The sequence below is a fragment of the Thalassophryne amazonica genome, chromosome 11 (genome assembly GCF_902500255.1).
Source record: "Thalassophryne amazonica chromosome 11, fThaAma1.1, whole genome shotgun sequence".
Classification (NCBI taxonomy): Eukaryota; Metazoa; Chordata; class Actinopteri; order Batrachoidiformes; family Batrachoididae; genus Thalassophryne; species Thalassophryne amazonica.
The window spans coordinates 60,870,227-60,895,556 of record NC_047113.1 but is presented as its reverse complement, the minus strand read 5'-3'; the positions used below and the strand labels follow the sequence as shown (position 1 = coordinate 60,895,556).

Below are 25,330 nucleotides of genomic sequence, written 5' to 3'. Positions count from 1 at the left end.
TGTGTCTTTTTATAGTAAAACACGATTCACAGCAATGAGACTATGACAGAATGTGCTGCAAAACACAGCTTCCATCACATTTACCATCAAGGACACAAACTGCGTGACTGGCTTGAAAACATGAATAGATTTGTTGAAAGATTCCCATAATTTAAAAAGCTCCTTGGCTCAAAAGTGACATGTTTGGCAATTTTATCAAGTTTGTTCCAGTGTGTAGCTGAGCTTTGCGTGGCAGGACCTTCCTTGACCTGAGTGTGTGTGAATGGGTGAATGTGACGCATCACTGTAAAGCACTTTACATCTTTTGTTGCACTATTACATCCAGTGCAAATGCTCAGTCCACAGTTTTCAATATCATCAAATATCTAGGTGTGTGAAGGCAGCTGAACAGGTTTCAGTTTCAGCAATCAGACCTAAATCACGTCCAGCTGACACAACTCAAAAGTGGTGCCCTTTTTTTCAGATTTCATCCTTTACATACCCTAAACTCAAAATTTTTATCTCATCCTGTATGGGTTCTGTAAACTGCAGCGACTGCTACAAATGTTGACATCTGATGATGATACAGTATCGCTACTGAAGTGTTACCCATCCATGCATGATGAAAGAATGACACCACAGCTGCTATAAATATCTGCAGATGGCAGTAACGCTCTGCTTCCGTTAAGACCTCACCGTTGTGATTCCTTGAAATCATATTTTGTCTCTGTCAAGCTTTTCATTGACAGACTGGCAAAGAAGTCAAAGGAATTCAAATCCTAATAACTGACAGTGTCTTCTTCCATCAATCACAAACTGCAAAAAATCAAACCAACTTGTGCACATGTGAACACCTGATTGTCACTTCAACCACAGCAGTGCTGACCTTAACTTACATTGTTGAGTCTGACCTCAGACTTACAAAGTATAATCTAAAGTAGCACGTTTCATCACACGTAATGTATGCATAATCACATGCACGAGGTTTCAGAACTGGAGACCTGGTGGCCTTGTCTGAGGTCTTTAGAGGGTGTGTACCAAGTTTCACCTTGACACAGTGAAACGTGCACAAACTTGTCCTGTCCTGTGCACCAACAGCATTTCCTGTGTATTCGTTTTGTGAATTGTTCTGTAATTTGTGTCTGTAGCATGGCCCAAGCAGAGGGTCACCCCTTTAAGTCTGGTCTGCTTGAGGTTTCTTCCTCAGAGGGAGTTTTTCCTTACCACTGCTGCTCTGGGGGTTAGTAAGGTTAGACCTTACTTATGTGAAGCACCTTGAGGCAATTCTGTTGTGATTTGGCACTATATAAATTAAAATAAATTGAAATTGAAAATTGACACAAGCAGTCTTTTTCAAGACATTCAGTCTGTCTCAAAAATCTTCATGGTAATTAGACTCAGAATTGTCTTTATTCGCCAAGTGTCTTCAAAGAATACAAGGAATTTGACTCCCGTTTGAACTGTACTCTCTCTGTACAAGCATGTATAAATAAACACTAAACACTAAATAATTCACAATAAAAATGTGCAAATAATTTGTGAAACAGAAAAAAATGTGCAAAGGAGAAGCAGACAGACAAATTGAAGTTGTACATGAGGTATATGAATTTGTGAGTTTTATATCAGGTTCATCAGTGTGGAAAGAAACTGTTCCTGTGTCTGGTTGTTTTGACGTGCAGAGCTCCAGAGGGAAGGAGTTTAACCGACCAAACGGTCAAACCTAAAAATCAGTCTGCCCTTCCTTCACTGTGCATGTGTCATTTGGGACCACAGCAGCTCGTCTAAGTCTGTCTCTCTACACCCAAAGCGATCAAAGGGAACAATGTGATTATTAACCATCAGATTACAAAGTAGAAGCTCTTAAATCATTCTAAATTCAGTTTTAAACAGAAACAAGGCTGTCTGAAGCAGAAAAGAGGCAATAATCAGTGAGTCACTACTCACGCTCTGAAATGACATAGGCGCAGCAGCACATCAGAGTCAGACGTGCTGCAGCTGCGCTCTGATCGCTTTCCCCATCTTTTATTATGAAATAATGCTGAATTTATGTGGAAATAATTGTTGTACAAAAGCTTCAGATGTCTGTCGCTGAGATAGATGATGACTGGAGCCCAGTTTTAAGAAGAACCAAGGTGATAATCGGTGCATGGCGGCTGATGCTCAGAAATGACGCTGCTGAGCTCCAAAATGACGCATGCGCAGTGAAGACTGATTTTTAGGGGGAACCATTCATTCGGCAACACCGGTATAAGTCCTGGATGGAGGGCAGACAGGTTACGATGATTTTTTTCCACAGACCTGACAGTTTGTTGAAGTCTGTGCTTATGTTTGGAGGCAGAGGGAAACCAAATGGAGATGGAGATGCACAGGACACACTGGATGATGGATGTGTAAAAGATGAAGAGCTGAGACAGGTTGAACTTCCTGAGCTGTCTGAGGAAGTGCATCCTCTGCTGTGCAGTTTTCCTGATGGAGTCTATGTGGGAGGTCTGCTTCAGATCCCGGGAGATGGTGGATCCCAGGAAGTGAAAAGTGTCCACAGTAGACACAGTGTTGCTGAGGATGGGGGGGGGGGGGGGGGGGGGGGGGCTGTCGGTGTGATGGGTAGTTTCTCCTGAAGTCCACTATCATCTCCAAAATCTTGAGCGGGTTCCTCCTCCTGTTTGTATGCAGCCTCACCACCATCCTGGATGAGACCAATGATGGTAGTATGGGGTATTGTGTGGGGAATTTTGAAGAAAAAAAAAAATTAATCCATTTTTGAATAAGGCTGTAACATACTAATATTGAAAATGTGAAGCGTTGTGAATAGTTTACGGATGCACTGTAGGTCTATATATTACATACTATCACATGCAGATTGGTTTCAGTGCAGAAGGTTCTGGGTTCAAATCCCACCCCTTCCACATTTCTCCATGTAATGTGGAGTTGCATCAGGAAGGGCATCCGGCATAAAACTTGTGCCAATTCAACATGCAGATCCACCTTGGATTTTTCTGTGGCGGGAGCAGCCGAAGGGACCTACTTACAGCATCATGTGTTACTAATGTAATCTTTGTGACTGTGGTTCCAGCTCTCTTCAGGTCATTGACCAGGTCCTCCTTTGTAGTTCTGAGTTTTCTCAGAATCATACTTACCCCACAAAGTGAGATCTTGCATTTTATCCCATTCCGAGGGAGATTGACAGTCATCTTGTGTTTCTTCCACTTTCTAATAAATAATCATAACAGTTATTGTCTTCTATCAAGCTGCTTGCCTATTGTCCTGTAGTCCATCCCAGCCTTGTGCAGGTCTACAGTTTTGTCCCTGGTGTCCTTAGACAGCTCTTTGGTCTTGGCTATGGTGGACAGGTTGGAGTGTGATTGATTGAGTGTATGAACAGGTGTCTTTTATACAGGTAACAAGTTCAAACAGGTGCAATTAATACAGGTCAAGAGTGCAGAATAAGAGGGCTTCTTAAAGAAAAATTAACAGGTGAATAATGCACTAATTCTGAAGTTTTATAACAAACACAGACAGATGGCATTCTGGGTAAAATGTGCCTCTGCTAACACTGATTCGACGACTCATTCATTCTATGTAAACCAACACGTTCATGTGAGGTGTGTTGGTGTTTACAGATAAATGTGCTTTTGTAAAATATGCCATTTTTTATTTGTGTATGTATATATATATATATATATATATATATATATATATAGTAGTGACACAGATAACCAAAAAAATTAACTTCGATAACAGATAATCAGATAACTGAAAAGTTATCTTTGAAAAAGTTAAAACGATAAACCACCCAAAAATTTATCGGAAGATACAGATAACCGATAAATTCCAGTATTGTCTCCAGTACACTTGCAACTACTAACAAGCTGATTTTGAGTTTAACACCACAATCGCTTCTGAAAGCATCAAAGGCGACGACAGACCCAAACGAGTCAGCACTTCTGTCTTTGAGCGTCCTGCCCCCTGCTGGAAGCTCCAGTTTTACTACATGGCTTCCAGCACAAACACAGCTGAGAGGAGCCACAAAGCTCAACTCTGTACTCAATCACAATGCTGCCGTCAGGTGGAGGTCTTGGAAAATAAAGCAATGCTGACTTATGGTTTGGAGTAAATAAAATAAATACTGATAGAATAACTCCATTAATGTCAATTCTGTCATTTGTGCAAAGATAAGATATAACATATATCTTTTAATGTTGAATAATGCACTAATTCTGAAGTTTTGTAACAAACACAGACAGATGGCATTCTGGGTAAAATGTGCCTCCGCTAACACTGATTGGTTGACTCATTCATTCTATGTAAACAATACGTTCATGTGAGGTGTGTCGTGTGTTGGTGTTTACAGATAAATGTGCTTTTGTAAAATATCCCATTTTTATTTGTAAAAAAAAACAAAAAAACAAAAAACAAAAAGCCAAGTTGTAATTAGATAACCGTCTGATATAACCGGTGTCAAAATAAATAGAACACTGCCATGATCTACTGGTGCCAGTGTAAGTTTTGGCCCTTTTTCAGCTGATTTTTCATTCATGCGTGAATTTTTTGGATTGCACCGAGTTTCAGGTTAATTGCGCGTCCTGCATCGTGTAATATACATGGAGTAATGAGCTACGTTTAACATCTCACGATCACCTCCTGATCGCCGATCGTATGGTCAGAAAATCAAACCTGTTTGATATTCTGGTCGGCCGTTGTGAGGGTATCCCGCTGCAGAAGCGCTACAAGCGTCCAACCTTTCGCACTGTGCCTGTGCAAACACCAAAGACCTGTCTTGTAATTTTTTTTGTTTTGTTTTGTTTTTTTAAACATTGATGTCTCCCATTGAGAGTTTTTGTAAATTAAGTTTGAAAAAAAAAGCTTCGGTTTATGTTTTGTTTCTGGCATTACGAGTCCGACGTGTGGTTTTTGAATGTACAATGTGTGTGAGAACTTAAATCGTGCGCTCTGAGCTTTTACACCGTGCGGTTCTGTGGTACAGCTTGAGCTGGAACCGAGTACAGTGATTGAAAATTTCAGCCCAGCTTCAGGGCGTATACTGCCATGTACACTACTGGCCAGTAGATGGCAGTAGAGACTTTGAAAAGTTTCCAAAACAAAATTCCAAATAATCTGTGTCTGCTACATTTAAGATGCGTGGAATTTAATAAATGCAAACACAATAACAACGTCTATAAACCCAGAGAATAGACGAGGTCTGTTAGAAAAGTATCGGACCTTTTTTATTTTTTGCAAAAACCTGATGGATTTGAATCAGTTGTGCTTGCATTAGCCAACCTTGAACCTTTGTGCGCATGCGTGAACTTTTTCACGCCTGTCAATTGTGTAATTTACTGTAAGCAGCCTTTGTGTGAGGATTGTGTAGCGCGCTTGGCGGATTTTCATTTCAAGGAAAAAGACGGAACGACTGGAGCAGCACCGCATCAAATTTTGCCAGAAATTGGGTGATAGCCAGGTGGTAATTATTCGGATGATTCAGACGGCTTTCGATGACAATGCTCTGGGCATCACACAGATTAAGGAGCGGTACAACTGGTTTAAAGACGTCCGTACAATGGTGGAGAGCGAGCCACGCTCCAGTCGGCCATCAACATGCTGAAATGACCAGATCATTCCTAAGTGAACGCTGTGGTGATGCGGGACCGTTGTGTGACTATCCGAAAATTGCGGAAGAGGTGGACATCAGCACTTTTTCGGCACATTCCATTGTGACAGAAGATTTGACCATGAAAAGAGTGGCGGTGAAATTGCTGATGGCAGAGCAAAAGCACCTCCGTGTTGAAGTCTCACAGGACATGCTGTGACATGCCCACCTCTGCCACAATTTTTCGGATAGTCACACAACTGAAAAGTCACTGAAAGCCGTCTGAATCATCCGAATGGTTTGCACCTGGCTGTCGCCCAGTTTCTGGCAAAATTTGATGCAGCCCTGCTCCAGTCGTTCCGTCTTTTTCCTTGAAATGAAAATCCGCCGAGCGCGCTGCACAATCCTCACACAAAGGCTGCTTACCAGCAAATGACACAATCGACAGGCATGAAAAAGTTCACGCATGCGCACGAAGGTTCAAGGTTGGCTCATGCAAGCACATGCGAGTCAAATCCATCAGGTTTTTGCAAAAAATAAAAAGGGCTGATACTTTTCTAACAGACCTTGTATTCACAAGAGTTTTAGGCACTAGAATTTAATTCTGTTGTCCGTGGAGCCTGATCAGAGTGTCTCAAATGCATTTCTCATGTCGTGAACGTACTGAAATTACCTTATCATACCAATAATGCACCTGGACACAGCATGTCCACACTGAAACCTTAAAAATTAGCGCATTACATTAAAACTAAAACATATATCTGATATTTTCACTTTATAAAACTTGAGATATGATGTTAATTTAAATAACTTTGAACCATAAGTTAATGACTTGGGTGATATTGCCCGTGTATCAGTATGGGGTTAAAAGAAATGAGGGTTTTTTTGGTGACCAGTACTCCTTTGTCTGCAGAGGATAGAGCGGTTTCTTCTAGAAGCAGCTCTCCTCTGTTTGCAGAGGGGAGAACTGCACATCTGCTACAAAACATTTAACAGGTAGGTGCTCAACTGATTTTAAATTTTATAAGTGTTTGTAGCTGTTCAGCTTTGTTTACCATGTTAACGGTCTAAAAATTATCGGGCAAAAATTTAGCAGAAGATAATTAGTCCAATAATGGTTTTCAAAGTTATCTGAAAAGATAATCTGATAATGAAAACATTATCTTCTATAATTATCGGTTATCAGATTATCGGAACTATGCCCACCACTGTATATATATTTGGAGGAATATCATTTATTCAACTTTAACTACTGCCACTATTTATGTTTGCTGTGCCTTCTGTTTCCTGGACGTTTCTTTAAATTTCTCTGTTATACCCTTGTGTCACCTCTTTTATGACCTCTGTTTTTGCACTGTGAATAATTAATGGTCCTTATTACTTAACTCAGTGTGCATGGGCGGTGGTGCAGCCGTACACAACACAAGTTCACACCCTGCACAACTCTCTTTCCTTGGTATGTGCGGCGAGGTGAATCTTTGGCCAGTCTTTCCTCGGGCCCCCTGCCTGGAAAAGACACAGAAAGAGGTTGTTTGGCCAGTGCACGTGGTTCATGAGTTAATGAGGTCGATGCGGAGAGGCAGGTGCAGTTTGGGTACTTGAAGAGAATACTGAGTATTTTCCTTCTCTCCTTGTTTTTGCCTTTGCTTTTCTATTCTGCTCTTACTTTAGCCCTGCAAAGGTTTTAATGAAAAATTCACCCTACTGGACACAAAGGCATCTTCTATGGTTGCAGAAGACGTGTGTAGGACTTGATGAAAAACGTCACAAATATGAAGTTGAAGGCTAATAACCTTTTTTCACTGTTGCGTCTTATGTATCAGGAAATGCCCTTGTGAAATTTGAAAGTGAATCAGACCAGCAGCTTCCTCCCAGCCAGTCCAGTGCACCCAACCCAGGATATGACAGCAGAGAAAACAGAACCACCACATCTCCACCAGATATCCTACAAACAATGCGGAATATTCTGGATACAATAATACCAACACAGGTATGCACCCCCCCCCCCCACACACACACAACATCTATCAGTTAGAACCATAATATTCCACTTTGTGTTTTATTGAGCATTTCATGTTTCCACAAGTCAAGAACATTTTGCTATAAACCATGTTAAACTTTTCAAAATAAGGCAAAAAAACTGGTCCAGTTACCGTCTGTTTGATATGACAATCACAGATGCACAGAAACATAAGCAGCTGCTGCGCTACACGTCAAGTCTCTGCAGAGAAATATTAAAATAAAAAAACATTAAGGGATTCCAGACTATCATCCCTGCTGATCACACGACTGTTTCTCCAAAGGGCTGTCTAATTCCATTTGATGCCTTAACAGTATGGCATTGATGAGAAGACATATTTCTCTGTCCCTGGATCCACATTGATCATTCAATTAGCTTAACTTCATTCACATCGGTGATTTGATTTTGCCTCATGTTAAAGCATATTCCTGGATAAAATGCTTGAAATAGTCTTATTTGTCATTGATAAATGATGACATAAAACATGATAGAATCGAGATGGAGAAAAAAAAAAACACCATGCGGCATATGTAAGACCCCTGGCAAGATCAAAGTTAAATGTGAAGGTTGAGGTATAACACAAGGGGCGATTGAGAAGTTTTGAGCCTGAGCCAGATAAAGTAGGGTGCAGTTCTCCATCTTTTGCATTCTGAGAAACCAACATTTCTCAACATTGCACCCAGTGAGTCAACACTTCACACATACTAATACTGGTTTCTCAGAATGCAAAAGATGGAGAACCATGACATACTTTTTTGGGTCAGGTTCAAAATTTCTCAATCGGCCCTCCTGTCAGATCAGGTCAGGGTGCATGTGCTGGTTCCACATGTTCCTGCATCCACCACAGTACACAGTCTTCTTGAGTTGTAGATGGCAACCATTAAAGCAGACAGCAGCTTAATTTTCCCCCTCTTGAAATTAAGCATGTATCTGAGGGCATCCCCTTGGTGTTCTCCAGTTGCATAAGTCCTCAACACTGCATGCCCCTAAAGGTTTATATTTAGGGCAACAGATTACAGCACAACACTGAGACATCTGCATGTTGAGCTGTAATGTGTTATTGAAGATACAACTAATGTCCTGCAAGTAGTAGTGCTTAGTGTCATCAAGGTATTCATAGTCAGCAAACACTGGGATTCAAATGATGTAACCATTGCAAAAAACCTGTCAAGCTGAAATGCAAGTGGTCATAAGACTTGACTCAGTTCCACAGGTCAGAGCAAAGTCCAGGTCAAAATCATGGAGGATGATAGGGATAATGTCCCCACAGTTTGGCTCACTCGATGAGCCTGTGTTGCAGAAGGTGTGATGGACCAGGGTCGGACTGGGAACAAATTTCGGCCCTGGCATTTTTCCTCTGGACCAGTCCACTATTGGCCCGACGAATCCACCCCCAAACACGCACACCCACCCGTCCATACCGAACCCCCAATGAACAAATACTATACACCTAAACACCATGAACACACACCTAAACACACACTTTCACTGTCATTTCACCTTGATCATAGTACAAAACGCAGACCCGGTGCCACGAGGGGGCGTCCTGATAACATTAAAGGCAATTACATATTTTGACGAAATTACAAGTTTAAATGACTATATATATATATATATATATATATATATATATATAAAACATCATGAGGTTTATGTCACAGAAATCCTACTTTACAATCACACTGCAGTCATTGTTAAATTATTTCCTTTTGCATTTATAATAAACACTTTGTATTTATTTAGTGTTTGTTTTTCTGGTTGAAATAAGATATAAATAATCTACCAGACTTCAAAAAATATACAAGTTTCCATGTTATTTTATTTGTCTAAAAATAAATGTCTGAGGTTCCTTATGTTAAACAAGAAATTATCTAATCTGAAATAACAGGTGGTTTTAATACAGATGAAAGGTTTCTAAAGAACCATTTATTGATTTATTTACCTATTTTAATTACAAGTGTTCTAAACTTTTTTTAACAGTAATCAGAAATTTTGAGGTAACAACAACAAAAAAACATTTCCAGTGATTTTTCTTCAGAAAACTGCTCTATAAATGAGCAGTCCTGTCACAGATCAGTGGTTTCTGCACCAATCAGATTGGTCCAATCCATTTTGTAGAGATCAGTGGTTTCTGCCACGAGTCTTCCGTGTTTTGGCCCGACGTGTCGTTCCTATTGGACAATGCCAAGGTACATCACAGCTCAGTGTCGAAAGTTGGCGCACCTCATCTCAACAGAAAACCGGCTCTGTGGTATGCAGAAGATCACTTGACCGAGGGTCTATACGTTCAAATAATAATTTAAAAAAATACTGTCATCACTCTTCACTCTTAGTCTCTTACAACGGTGCAGCATAAATACACGAGCTTTCCAGGAGCACACGTCTCCTCCGGTGTGCACTATTTTTTTTTGGGGGGGGGGGTGACCCCGCCCCCTGTGATAAACTCATCGCCCCCTTAAAAAAATTTTTTCCTGGCGCCGGGTCTGACAAAACGGAAGCAAATGCACACAAGCGGAAAAAAGTTTTTGTGTCTCCAAAGTGTGTGTGTGAGTGAGAGAGAGAGAGAGAGAGAGAGAGAGAGAGAGAGAGATAGCCATCATGTCTGAGGGGTGACAAGAAAAAGACATAACCCTGAGGCCCATTGAAGTCGGGGCTTGTCCCCAGATTCCGTAACGTGAAGTGGATGAGTCTGTAACAGTCAAGACCAGTACACATTTACAGCTGGGCGGCCTGACTGACACTTTACTGACTGTGTGGGTGCCATCCAAGACACAAGGTGGTTCCTGTGATGTTGTGGATGCAGAGAAGCACAACACCAGTGCATGCTCCCAGACTTAACTTAATTGGGCTGAGATAATGCAAATAAAGTGTTTTGCACAAGCGAGCTTGGAATCAAACCCAGGTCCTACTCCGACCGCACTGAGCAACCAGTTCTGCACAAGAAAAAAGTCAGACTCTGAACAGATCACTGAGCCGCTGGCATGCCATACACTGGCAAAATATTCAAGCCATCTGACTCAACTTTGTTTTTTTGTTCTTTTTTTAACTCAGACGCACTGGACACACACATTTGTTTTCCTGCCTTTATGTCCAGGATGAGAGCAAAGCATGTTTCTCTTAGAGATGGAGCTCTTTTTGAGGGTTTTGTCGAGTAAAAATAAAAAAAATAAAAAAAAAACAGAAAATGTAGACCATTATGACAGATTTAAGATGGACAAATTCATATGAAATACATTTTCTTAATGCTTGACATGTCACAGCAAAATTATGAAATCAGCCTCTAAGGTGACTAGAATTGAGCAAATGTGGCTCAGTCATACAGTAGTGTTCAGAATAATAGTAGTGCTATGTGACTAAAAAGATTAATCCAGGTTTTGAGTATATTTCTTATTGTTACATGGGAAACAAGGTACCAGTAGATTCAGTAGATTCTCACAAATTCAACAAGACCAAACATTCATGATATGCACACTCTTAAGGCTATAAAATTGGGCTATTAGTAAAAAAAAGTAGAAAAGGGGGTGTTCACAATAATAGTAGCATCTGCTGTTGATGCTACAAACTCAAAACAATTATTTTCAAACTGCTTTTTTAGCAATCCTGTGAATCACTAAACTAGTATTTAGTTGTATAACCACAGTTTTTCATGATTTCTTCACATCTGCGAGGCATTAATTTTGTTGGTTTAGAACCAAGATTTTGCTCATTTACTAGTGTGCTTGGGGTCATTGTCTTGTTGAAACACCCATTTCAAGGGCATGTCCTCTTCAGCATAAGGCAACATGACCTCTTCAAGTATTTTGACATATCCAAACTGATCCATGATACCTGGTATGCGATATATAGGCTCAACACCATAGTAGGAGAAACATGCCCATATCATGATGCTTGCACCACCATGCTTCACTGTCTTCACTGTGAACTGTGGTTTGAATTCAGAGTTTGGGGGTCGTCTCACAAACTGTCTGCGGCCCTTGGACCCAAAAAGAACAATTTTACTCTCATCAGTCCACAAAATATTCCTCCATTTCTCTTTAGGCCAGTTGATGTGTTCTTTGGCAAATTGTAACCTCTTCTGCACATGTCTTTTATTTAACAGAGGGACTTTGCGGGGGATTCTCGCAAATAAATTAGCTTCACACAGGCATCTTCTAACTGTCACAGCACTTACAGGTAACTCCAGACTGTCTTTGATCATCCTGGAGCTGATCAATGGGTGAGCCTTTGCCATTCTGGTTATTCTTCTATCCATTTTGATGGTTGTTTTCCATTTTCTTCCACGCATCTGTTTTTTTTTTTGTACATTTTAAAGCATTGGAGATCACTGTAAATGTAGCCTATAATTTTTTGCACCTGCGTATAAGTTTTCCCCTCTCCAATCAACTTTTTAATCAAACTACGCTGTTCTTCTGAACAATGTCTTGAATGTCCCATTTTCCTCAGGCTTTCAAAGAGAAAAGCATGTTCAACAGGTGCTGGCTTCATCCTTACATAGGGGACACCTGATTCACATCTGTTTGTTCCACAGAATTGAAAAAAATTCACTGACTGAATGCCACACTACTATTATTGTGAACACCCCCTTTCCTACTTTTTTTTTTTTTTTTTTACTAATAGCCCAATTTCATAGCCTTAAGAGTGTGCATATCATGAATGTTTGGTCTTGTTGGATTTGTGAGAATCTACTGAATCTACTGGTACCTTGTTTCCCATGTAACAATAAGAAATATACTCAAAACCTGGATTAATCTTTTTAGTCACATAGCACTACTATTATTCTGAACACTACTGTATGACTGAGCCACATTTGCTCAATTCTAGTCACCTTACCTTTCACTCAATCTGCCCGCCCCCCTCCCCCACAGGATTATGAATCCAGAGACTTCATTAACAGTGAAGTATCCAGATGAAAGCTGGTGATAAGGTTTTCTGTTTGTGTGCTTCCAGGTCATGGGAAATGAGCTGCTTGTGGGTCAGTCCACGCTGCCCTCCAACAGCCTCCCAAACTCTGCTGCACCTCCGTGCTTAATAATTCAAGCTGCCTACAGCCTTCTGGTGTTGCTTCTTCATGTGCTCCACAATGGAAACTAAAGACTGCAGAAAGGAGCGCTGAGGACCTTCCTCATGAAGAGCGGATGGGAGTGCAAGTGAGGAAAATGGACCTCGTCGGTGTATCCTCCCTCTTCATATGTACAGCAATTCTGCTTTTTTATTTTCGTGTCTGAATGTTTTCGTGGTCCAGCTACACCTATCAGAGTTCAAGACATGGAGACGGAAGCCAGTCTGTACATTTGTATACTGTTGTTTCAAATAAGTTGAGTTGAAAAAGTACTGAATTTATGCACTAACCCTTCAACTGTCCAATGTAACAGTTTAAATTTTCAAGGGTTCTTCTGAAAATATAATGCAGATTATGTACAATACAAAGACACAAAGTGTGATTTGTGTTATCAACAGCAGTTCTGACTTTCAAGTATTGTGTGAAACAGGTTGGAGTACACACGATAGCTTTGTGCCCAATTTGTACTCGGAACACAAAATGAATGGAACTTTCATGTTGCTCTCCTAAAATGACTAAAGGAGCATAATTTCTGAGGAGTAATGGTGAAATGAAGAGACAGTCAGGCTGCCCTGATCCTACGCTGTCCAGCAGCATTATTCAGAAAAGATGTGGTACACCAGAGTACATGAGGTACAATCGCCATTAATTACACTCACCATCAAGACTGTGTCACACCACTTTGAACCTGAGAACAGAAAACAGAAAACAGCCATTAATCTTGAAAAAAACAAGTTCTTGGACAGAAAAAGAAATACCGTATTTTCCGGACTATAAGTTGTGTGTGTTTTTTAAACTAGTTTGGGAGGTTTATAACATGTGCTACTTACACACACACACACACACACAATGAACAACAGATTTAAATAAAGTGGATCGGTTGTCTACCTACCTAGGTGGTTGCCATCCAGGACCCAAGGTGGTTCTGTGGCGTTGTGCAACAGCACATGCTACCGGACATGACTTGACTTATATATACCAAAATAAATAAATAAATAAAAATGTGTGTTCGTGATTAATGGTAGTAATCATAATAAGAATTTACACAGGGTTTAAACAGGAATCAAAGCACTAAACAAAATTAAATCGAATAATAAAAGAATAAATGTCAGTAATAAAACATACACCACAACAATTCACACAAACTCCAAATTAAAGACTGGATAATACATAACACGTTATATATGTTTTTTTTTCGTCTTCAAGAGGCATTTTTGATGGGTGTAATTTATAATCTGGAAAATACAGTCTTCAAAATTCACCAATTCTATGTATTTGTGATCAAATGAGCTTTTCCCCCTTATTGCATTAAAGAATCATTGACTTGTGGCGCTCTGAGGCTTTTATGCCAGGTGGAAAACAAATGGGTTTCATTTATGTGTCTCGAATGGAGGTCTTCGCTGGGATTGGGTCCAAAACAGACCTGCGAAAAGCTTACCCCAACCAATGCACATAAATAAAGAGATCAAACTCAAAAGGAAATGGAAATATTGTACCCAACCCAAAATACAGCAGAGGATAATCAGACCAATGCCAAAATGCACTCAACCTAAAATGGCCCAAAGTGACGACACCAGCATAATAAACCTTGTAGCACAAATTTCTCACATTGATTATAACAGTACACCCTATGATCACGGCCAACAGTGAGTTGCTTTGATCACTTCAGATTGACTTGTGATTCAAGATGTGATGCAATAGAACATGAACCAACAACTAACTAACTAAAATGAATAAAGTTGGACCCGTCCCAATGCGGGTCATGGGTTGGATGTCTATTTCTAGAAGTCAAATGGACCCATGAATAACATCTCAAATACCAGCGAGGGGGTCCATTTGAGATTAGACACTCATGAATGGTTCAGTATTTTCTGAAAATGTGTCTGAGTTCTGAACAGGACTACAAGTTCTGAAAATAAAAGCTGTATATTCTCACTATGTGTACATATTCACACTTTTTTCCTCCTGTGTTGCAGCTGAAGTGAATTCTGTGCACTAAAACCTGAATGCATTCACCCAGCAAACATGAGGGTTGAAGGAGAGCTCAATTACATATCAATAATTATGAGTTTTATGGTAAAAGCACCACATTTTGCACAGACATTGTTTGATATTTAATAATAAAAACTTTTGGATGATACAAAGAGATGCCAAGATCAGTTTCCTCCTGGAGGATAATAAATAGTAAAATCCAAGATGGCCGTCACACCCTTCTGAAATCATGTCAAAATTTTCTGTCTTTATTACTATAGGTTATACAAACACTTGCAAAGTGTCGTTTTCTATGTTTTCTTGGATGCTGAATCAACTGGAACCACAATTACATAGATTAAAATGCACAACAAATGGCGTAATTGTCTCATGCAAAATAGCTTGAAGCCAACTATCCCATGGTATGGTGTACAAAAACTAAATATGCAAATCAAAGAAACATTCACATGTTAGAAACATATATGTTTGGCAATGAAATCTTGGAGGTTCTTGAGACAATATTTGGAAAGAAAATTTTATGTCAAAATACCACCAACAATCACCATACGTGCCATCTTGGATTGTGCTATTTACTGTCTTCATAGGGAAAATTGAGTTTGGCATGATATCTGTTACTATATGTCAAATGATGTCTCTGCAAAATGTAATGCTTTTCCCATAAAAAAACATGACATTATATAGCAGGATTCACAGTGTCACATAATCACAATCAGTGTTTTTAATCAAGCATTATCTTTCAAAAGTCTGGGATTCCACCAGACCACAGATTGCACTGACTGACTTAAATGAACTCCAGGAGATGCTCAGTGCATACTGGTAGAGTAACTTGTCACTTTTAAAAGTTGGGGTCTGTGTTTTCAATTCAAACTTTCTAAAAGTTTTTTTTTAATATTATTATTCATAATAGTAAATATTTTACTTGTCAGCTTAGTCATAATGTAATGATTGGCAGGCGATACAATTTTCAATCACTTAGAGTAACTTGTCACTTTTAAAAGTTGGGGTCTGTGTTTTCAATTCAAACTTTCTAAAAGTTTTTTTTTTAAATATTATTATTCATAATAGTAAATATTTTACTTGTCAGCTTAGTCATAATGTAATGATTGACAGGCGATACAATTTTCAATCACTTGACATTTAAGTGATATTGCCCAGAAAAGAACTAAAATTAATCTCTCGTTGGGACAACTAATTAAAATCAGTCGACTAGTTAACAACTAATCTTGACAATAAACTAATGATATCAAATCTAAGCAGTGAAATTTCAAACTATGTTTAATTTTAATGACTTCATGGAAACAATGTTTGTAGCTCTGCTACCCTTCAAAACCCTGAGGTGAAGGAAGTGGTGGCTGCTGGTGGATGTGAACCTATTGGCTCTGTCCTTGGTGAAACAATATCAACAAGGGTACCGTATCTATGTTTTGAATATCCCTGGGTTGAAAAATCTGAATTACCTGGGTAGTCAGCAAGAACAATCATCCCAACAGTCATCCCAACCTTAATTTATACCTCACTACAGTGGATTCATGGTTTCCGTGGAGACAAGAAGATCATGCCCATAATAGATCTCTTTTTTTTTTTTTAAAGTGTGTAATTGAAGTGATGGACACAAACACCAGCGCAAAGTGTACCGTGCCAATTAGTAAAGAAGTATGAAACTGAAATTTTTTTTTAAGTATGGTTGGTTGTTCAGGGGGATTAAAAAAATCGTCAGATGAATCAGAAGTGTATGAAAATTAGGTTTATAATTCCTAGTGAGTCCTTCATCAGCAAGGAAACAAGGGTGAGGACTGCATCTACAAGTAGGTAAGCCAGCAGTGTTCTTTGTTTGCATCACAGTAACACTGAGGTACTGATATTGAAATTCCTCAGAGCAGCGATTCCACAAAGCAGCACAGGGAGGAACTTTGGATATTATAATGCATCAGGTGCTAATGAGAGACATATTGCTGTGATGCATCTGAATGTTCACATGGTAACAGACATGGATTTTCATTTATACTGTGCAGTGTTCTTGGGGGGGCTCTTAGAAGATCAGCACAGTCAGGTGTGTTCAGATAATTAACACCTGACTGAGCTGATCTGGTCTGATTACATCAGGGACAAATGGAAAATAGGCAGTACTTTGGGTCCCAAGGACCAAGATTGGGAAACACTGCATTAGATCATCCATTATGCATCTTGGCTGTTGATGAATCAAAAAATAAATAAAATAAAATAATACAAAATTCCTTAACCTTTGACCAAACTGCTCCAACATCTAATCACATATCTACCCAAGTAATATCCCCACCAGTTTTGAAGGAAATCCATCTTGCCATGTTTGAGTTATCTTGTCCACATGCCAGTGAAAACAAAACCCTCCACTTCACCGATGTACAGGGTGAATATTCATTCTAAAGAGAAGCACTGTCGATGGCATTTAAAGAAGACAAAAATAACAGAAGTCTGTGCAGAGTGTATGAAATGCCCTTTCTTAGACATTATTTCTTTCACTCCTTGCCAAAACAAATATAAAATAAACTCTTATTTGAAAAGAGTAATTTTTTAAGCCTATAAAAAGATGAATAATTAAAACATTCTTTCACATTTTACAGATAATATTTCCAACATTTCACAAATACCAAAGTAATAACTTCCAGAGATGAAAGAGAAGAAATAGCACAGACCGGAGTATAACTGTAACCAGAAGAGAATGTTTACCCCAAGCACAGCCAACACCACTATTACCTTCATCAACTGACAGAAAGATCAGTCAGAATTATTATTTTTTCCAATCTAGACTTTATACTTTTGGGTTATCCAATCATGGAATTTAGATCATTCCCAGATTAAATCAACTGCATGTGAACAGGTGTGTGTGTGTGAGTAAAGACCATTGATCTTTGAGACAACATAAGGTCAGATAGACGTATAAGGAAATGCATTGCTGGGGGTTGGTAAGGTTCGACCTTACTTGTGTGAAGCACTTTGAGGCAACTTTGTTGTGATTTGGTGCTAAATAATAATAAAAGGAAGGTTTAATTACCATTAAAACAATTATTCCATGGGCCAAGCAGGTTTTCAGCACCATTTAAGGGGATTAAACAACACTTTCAATCCAGCCTCAGTGTACCATGACCTCCACAAAAATTCCCAGAGTGGCAGCAAAAGCCAGGTAGGGGTTAATTAAGGATTACTCACACACACCTCAAAAGGCTTGAAACCTCTGTGTAGGTTCTTTGTGGGGACACTTTCAATAAGGATCCCAGTGGTCACTGGGTGAGAGACAAGGCTACATCGTGGTCAGGCTGCCACTCTATCACAGGTCATATTAATGAATGCATTTTATCTGAAGTTTTAACTGCGGAACTTTGTATGTTTGGGGCAGCACAGTAGCTTAAGGTGTAGCCACAGTGTGATAGATTGAGTAAACTGCTTGTTGTCAAAAATCCTAATCCGTCGGTCTTCGGCGGATTTGGGGCTCCATAGGAATGAGTAGACAAATCCAAATGCAGGTGAGAAGCATTTCTGGATGCAAACAAAAGACAAACAGAAAATGCACGGATAAAACGTGTGACTGATACAAACTGAAACAAACATGCAACCACAAATATGGAAAACACCAAAATAGTAAACAAACTGGCAACCACCAAGCTCGCCATCTGATGTCCACTCAAAATTTTGAGCATGCTCAAAACTTTCTGACGGACTTTCCAGACAATAGATAATACAGCTGATAAGGAACAAATTTAAGGAATGAGAAAAGGCTTGGCACAGGACAAAATCAGACACAAACGGATATTAAAATTTCATATCCATTACTCATACATTTCCTCAACCCGTCACAGTGTGACTTAGACTTTAGTGATTAGCATTGTTGCCGCCTCAAAGTGAGAAGGTTATAGGATCGTGTCCCACCTAGTCCTTTCTGTGTGAAGCTTGCATGTTCTCCCCCTGTTCATATAGGTTCCCACCGTGTGCTCCAGCTTCCTCCTACAGTAGTGTTCAGAATAATAGTAGTGCTATGTGACTAAAAAGAGTAATCCAGGTTTTGAGTATATTTCTTATTGTTACATGGGAAACAAGGTACCAGTAGATTCAGTAAATTCTCACAAATCCAACAAGACCAAGCATTCATGATATGCACACTCTTAAGGCTATGAAATTGGGCTATTAGTAAAAAAAAGTAGAAAAGGGGGTGTTCACAATAATAGTAGCATCTGCTGTTGACGCTACAAACTCAAAACTATTATGTTGAAACTGCTTTTTTAGCAATCCTGTGAATCACTAAACTAGTATTTAGTTGTATAACCACAGTTTTTCATGATTTCTTCACATCTGCGAGGCATTAATTTTGTTGGTTTAGAACCAAGATTTTGCTCATTTACTAGTGTGCTTGGGGTCATTGTCTTGTTGAAACACCCATTTCAAGGGCATGTCCTCTTCAGCATAAGGCAACATGACCTCTTCAAGTATTTTGACATATCCAAACTGATCCATGATACCTGGTATGCGATATATAGGCCAAACACCATAGTAGGAGAAACATACCCATATCATGATGCTTGCACTACCATGCTTCACTGTCTTCACTGTGAACTGTGGTTTGAATTCAGAGTTTGGGGGTCGTCTCACAAACTGTCTGCGGCCCTGGGACCCAAAAAGAACAATTTTACTCTCATCAGTCCACAAAATATTCCTCCATTTCTCTTTAGGCCAGTTGATGTGTTCTTTGGCAAATTGTAACCTCGTCTGCGCATGTCTTTTATTTAACAGAGGGACTTTGTGAGGGATTCTTGCAAATAAATTAGCTTCACACAGGCGTCTAACTGTCACAGCACTTACAGGTAACTCCAGACTGTCTTTGATCATCCTGGAGCTGATCAATGGGTGAGCTTTTGCCATTCTGGTTATTCTTCTATCCATTTTGATGGTTGTTTTCCGGTTTCTTCCATGCGTCTCTGGTTTTTTGTCCATTTTAAAGCATTGGAGATCATTGTAGATGAACAGCCTATAATTTTTTGCACCTGCGTATAGGTTTTCCCCTCTCCAATCAACTTTTTAATCAACGTATGCTGTTTTTCTGAACAATGTCTTGAACGTCCCATTTTCCTCAGGCTTTCAAAGAGAAAAGCATGTTCAACAGGTGCTGGCTTCATCCTTACATAGGGGACACCTGATTCACACCTGTATGTTCCACAAAATTGACGAACTCACTGACTGAATGCCACACTACTATTATTGTGAACACCCCCTTTTCTACTTTTTTTTTTTTTTTACTAATAGCCCAGTTTCATAGCCTTAAGAGTGTGCATATCATGAATGCTTGGTCTTGTTGGATTTGTGAGAATCTACTGAATCTACTGGTACCTTGTTTCCCATATAACAATAAGAAATATACTCAAAACCTGGACTAATCTTTTTAGTCACATAGCACTACTATTATTCTGAACACTACTGTATATCTAAAGACATGCAGGTTAGCTGAAGTAGAAACTTTAAATTAACAGCAGGAGTATGCTTGTATATCTGTATCTGGTGATAGACCAGCATCTTGTCCAGGCTGCCTCTTGCCCAGTGACCACTGGGATAGGCTCCAGCTCCCCCTTGACCCTTAATTGGAATAAGCAGGTGTAGAAAATGCATGTGTTTGAATCCAGAGTGTAACCTGGTATGACGTGACTTTGTGTTGTTGGAATCCTGAATATTTATTTCAACAGCACATGCTGGCTTTGATGTGTTTTTCAGAGGTGTCCTTGAAATTTTATGATTTTAGTGTCAAGATGTCCCAAACTCCACCCCCACCCCCCACTCCCCACAAACACACACCCAAATCACCCACCCCAAGGTACAACTGATGCAATATAATGAAGACGCACTGCTTATTTAGGTTCTCAGCAATAGCTGGATGAACTGCCTATTCAATTGGACAGGTAAATCATCCTCAAATACAAAAGAAGATATATGACGCCAATCGCAACTATTTTCTTTGTTTTCACCCTCTTCTAATATGCCTGAATTGCCTTTTATTTTTCTACAACTTTCATCTATCACTTGGCTTCATTCAGCCCCATCACCCTTGTGCTGCTGTTGACTGCAGTTTCTACCAGGGGTGGCTCTGAATCCAACAAGAATCAATAGCAACAATCTAATGTTGCTCTGGGTGGTGAATGCTAGTGCCATTTACCACAGGATTATTTCACCTGAAAAACACATCTACACACTTTCACTGCACACATTTTCTTACTGCAAACCTCTAATATCCTCCAGTGGCAAAGTAATGAGATGTTTGGAGCTGTGACTTGATTTTCCTTCAAGTGATGAGTGTGATTACAATCACCGTAATCACAAGCAAAACGAATAATGAACGCTCTCTCAGATTACTGCATGAGCCATAAAGTAAATCCAGTGATAATGACTACATGACAAGGTGGAAGCAGGCTTTGGATCCTACATCAAAGTTTTGTTGTCCTTTTCAAGTAAAAGAATTTGATGTCATTTATTTATAGATATATTTTTTCTTCTCTCTATTGAGGTGAGTTCTGATATGTCTTCGTTTGATTCTTGAAAAGATTAGCCCAAAATAACAAATTGCCACAAAATATGGTGAAAAACTTATTAGAAAATCAGTTTTTCTTTGCTCTGTGTGATTGCAAATTTCCCCAAGGCGAAAAGAGCAAATGTTCAGAATTTTTATTTAATAACTGAAATAGATATGAGTTAATTTCTAACTGACTAATCATTTTGACAAACTGCCTCATTTCCAGCATTTTCCATAAAAACTGACAAGCAGCATGATGGAAACTGCTGGTGAGACACACATTGGCACAAAAATGTTCTTCAGCCAATTTCAGACATGCAAAACCAGATGACATTAATAGGAATGCCAATCCGCATTATAATAAATGCATGTAAAAGGCCCAAATTAACAGGTGGAAAAGAAATAAGTCAGAATGGTCTATCCATATTATCACACTGAGAACAAAACTCATGCCAATTAAAAGAAAGAGAAAATAAATATGTCTTAATATTAACCTTAAAAGATTCAATAGTAGTGATATCTGTTGGCAGACTGTTCCACAGTTGGTGCACAATGTGAAAAATGAATGACTCAGTAAAAGGTACAATACTCTATAGTGTGCTAATAATGTTTGTGTAAGTGCTTGTTCCTTCCAATATCACATCCTTACAGTCGACAACATTATTAATAGCACTGGTAGTAGTAATACTGGCAGCAGTAGTAGTAGTAATAATAATAATAATAATTTTATTTATATAGTACTTCAACAACTTGCAAATAAACAATGGTTCACAGAATAAAACATTAACATGAGAACACCAGTGATTAAAATACAATAATTAAAAATAAGAAAAACAAAACAAAACAGATTACAGTTTATTTCAATTTCAATTTATTTTCCTTTATATAGCGCCAAATCACAACAGAGTTGCCTCAAGGCGCTTCACACAGGTAAGGTCTAACCTTACCAACCCCAAGAGCAACAGTGGTAAGGAAAAACTCCCTCTGAAGAAGAAACCTCAAGCAGATCAGACTCAAAGGGGTGACCCTCTGCTTGGGCCATGCTACAAACATAAATTACAGAAATAATTCACAGAACAATTCACGGACGAATATACAAGAATTGCTGTTGGTGCATAGGACAGGAGGGTCGCCAACACAAACACAACTCCCATCTCTGGATGGAGCTGCACCTTAAACAGAGAAAAAACAGAATCAGGCATCAGAAAGACAAAAAATATTGTATAATTTGCCAGCATTAATCAACAAGAAAAACAGAAGAAATACTAAGGTGATCGCCAGCCGCTAGCCCTAAGCTTCACTAAAAGACCCAGAATTTAGGTAAAGTTGAGGCCGCGGCCCGCTCCAATTACTAATAAATGAATTAAAAGAGTAAAAAATGTAAACCAAAACTGTACCAGTATGCTAGCCATATGAAAGGGAAAATAAGTGCATCTTAAGTCTGGACTTGAAAGTCTCCACAGAATCTGACTATTTTATTGATGCAGGGAGCCCATTCCACAGAACAGGGGCACAATAAGAGAAAGCTCTGTGACCCGCACACTTCTTATTCACCCTAGTAACACAAAGTAGTCCTGCACCCTGAGAACGTAAAGCCCGGGCTGGTACGTAAAGTTTAATTAGTTCAACTAGGTAGGGAGGTGCCAGTCCATGAATAATTTTATAGGTTAGTAGCAGAACCTTAAAATCTGATCTCACTCGGACAGGAAGCAAGCCAGTGAAGAGACGCCAAAATGGGTGTAATGTGGTCGAACTTTCTGCTTCGTGTGAAAAGTCTGGCTGCAGCATTTTGAACCAATTGGAGAGCCCTAATGCTAGACTGCGGTAAACCAGAAAATAGAACATTGCAGTAGTCCAGTCTAGAAGAGATGAACGCATGGATCAGGGTCTCAGCATCAGCCATAGACAGGATGAGACGAATCTTCGCTATATTTCGCGGGTGGAAGAAAGCAGTCCTAGTAATATTTCTAATAGGGAGGCCAAAGGACAATGAAGAATCAAAAATTACCCCAAGGTTCCTCACTTTGCCAGTTGATGTATGACACACAAGCCTAGGCTGAGTGTTAACTGGTCAAATTGATGCCGATGTCTCACTGGACCAAAAACCATCATTTCAGTCTTTTCAGAGTTTAAAAGTAGGAAGTTTCTAGACATTCAACTTCTCACTGCTGCAAGGCTATCTTCTAAGGATTTTATGTGAACGGGATTACCAGCAGTTATCGGCATATATAACTGAGTATCATCTGCATAGCAGTGAAAGGTAATCCCAAAACACCGCAATATGTGCCCAAGGGGTGCTATATAAAGGGAGAAAAGCAGGGGGCCTAAGACAGACCCCTGAGGAACCCCAAATTTCATGTCACTAAGGTTAGAGGTGGTGTTATTGTACAAAACACAGTGCGAACGACTGGTCAAATATGACGTCAGCCATGCAAGGGCACTCTCAGTAATCCCAAAATGATTCTCCAGCCTATCAAGTAGAATATGATGATCCACTGTATCAAATGCAGCACTGAGATCTAACAGCAGCAGAACCGTAATGGTGTCCCAATCCATTGTAAGCAGAAGATCATTCACCACTTTAGTGAGAGCCATCTCAGTGGAATGATATTTTCTAAAAGCAGACTGCAGTGGCTCAAACAGATTATTCTCAGTAAGATAGTCTACGAGCTGTCGTGACACCACTTTTTCCAGAATTTTAGAGCAAAATGATAGATTTGATATCGGCCGATAGTTTTTCAATACACTAGGGTCAAGATTAGGTTTCTTAAGTAATTGTTTAATCACTGCAGATTTGAAAGGTTTAGGAACAGATCCAGAAATTAAAGAAAGATTAATAATTTCCAGCACAATCGGCCCAAGGGTGAGCCACAGGTCCTTAAACAGTTTTGTTGGTATAGGATCAAATAAACAGGTTGTGCTTTTTGTTGATGTTACAAGTTTCGTCAGCATGTCTAGAGAGATACTATCAAATTCTGTAAATCTAGGTAATACCTCAGTAGTGGCGCCCACCTCAATAGTAGGGTGTAGTGGCTGGGTTAAGGCATGCTGGGATATGTTCAACCTAATGTCATCTATTTTCCTCTCAAAGTAATCTAGGAAATCTTGTGCTGTAAGAGGAGCGCGAGCTACAGGTGGTTGTCCATGAATAAGTGTTGCCACCGTGTCGAACAAGAACTTTGAGTTATGCTTGTTTTTGTTGATCAAATCAGAGTAATACGAGGTCTGTGAGAAAACTATCCGACCTTTTTATTTTTTTCAAAAACTATATGGATTTGAATCATGTGCGCTTGCATCAGACAAGCTTGAACCTTCGTGCGCATGCATGAGTTTTTTCACGCCTGTTGGTTGCGTCATTTGCCTGTGGGCAGGCTTTGAGTGAGCACTGGTCCACCCCCCTCGTCGGATTTTTATTGTCAGGGAAATGGCTGAGAGGCTGCCACTTTGCTCCATGAAATTTTTTTCAGAAACTGTTAGAGAAAGCCAGTTGGAAACCATTCAAAAGATTCAGATGGATTTCGGTGGAGATTCTGCTGGCGTCACACGGATTAAGGAGGGTAAAAACTTTTTAAAGACGGCTCATAGTGGCGGAGGGTGCGCGGCGCACTGAGCGGCCATCGACAGGCTGGAACGACCAGATCATTTCTAAACTGAACGCTGTGTTGATCCGGGACATCGTGTGACTACCACAGAAATGACAAGAGAGCTGGACATAGCACTTTAGCGGCACATTCCACTGTTACAGGAGATTTTGTAATGAAAGACGTGCAGAGGATTTCGCGCGTCGTCATGGAGCCGACGCGCTCAACAACAAAAAAAAACGCTCAACAAAAAAACACCTCCGTGTTGGAAACCATTCGTAAGATTCAGACGGCTTTCAGTGGCTTTTCAGTCGAGTAAGTATCCGAGAAATTGTTTAACAGCTGGGCATGTTCCAACTTGTCCTGTGAGACTTCCAACACGGAGGTGTTGTTTGTCCCGCGCCATGAGCGGCTGCGTTGCGACGCGCGAATCCGTCCGCACGTCTTTCATTATAAAATCTCCTTTAACAGTGGAATTTGCCAATAAAGTGCTGATCCCGACCTCTTCTGAAACTTCTCTGTTAGTCACACGATGTCCTGCATCAACAGAGCCTTAAATTTGGAAGTGATCTGCTCGTTCCAGCCT

General features: G+C 39.7%; 1 protein-coding gene and 1 long non-coding RNA gene across 2 annotated transcripts in view; one reads left to right on the top strand and one right to left on the bottom strand.

Annotated features, from left to right (window-relative positions):
- Nucleotides 1-13,045, top strand: part of gfra4b (GDNF family receptor alpha 4b) — a 117,041-nt gene extending 103,996 nt beyond the window's left edge. Inside the window, exons 7-8 of the mRNA XM_034181936.1 lie at nt 7,390-7,556; nt 12,534-13,045. Of these exons, the coding sequence (XP_034037827.1) occupies nt 7,390-7,556; nt 12,534-12,677 (311 nt within the window). The 3' untranslated portion in view covers nt 12,678-13,045. The remainder of the gene's footprint in view (nt 1-7,389; nt 7,557-12,533) is intronic.
- LOC117520631 lies at nt 4,259-16,826 on the bottom strand. The gene is made up of 3 exons (XR_004563712.1): nt 16,707-16,826; nt 9,054-9,057; nt 4,259-4,269 (listed from the first exon to the last, which is right to left on the bottom strand). It is a non-coding gene; the product is annotated as an uncharacterized LOC117520631 (long non-coding RNA).
- Nucleotides 16,827-25,330: the final 8,504 nt, after the last annotated feature.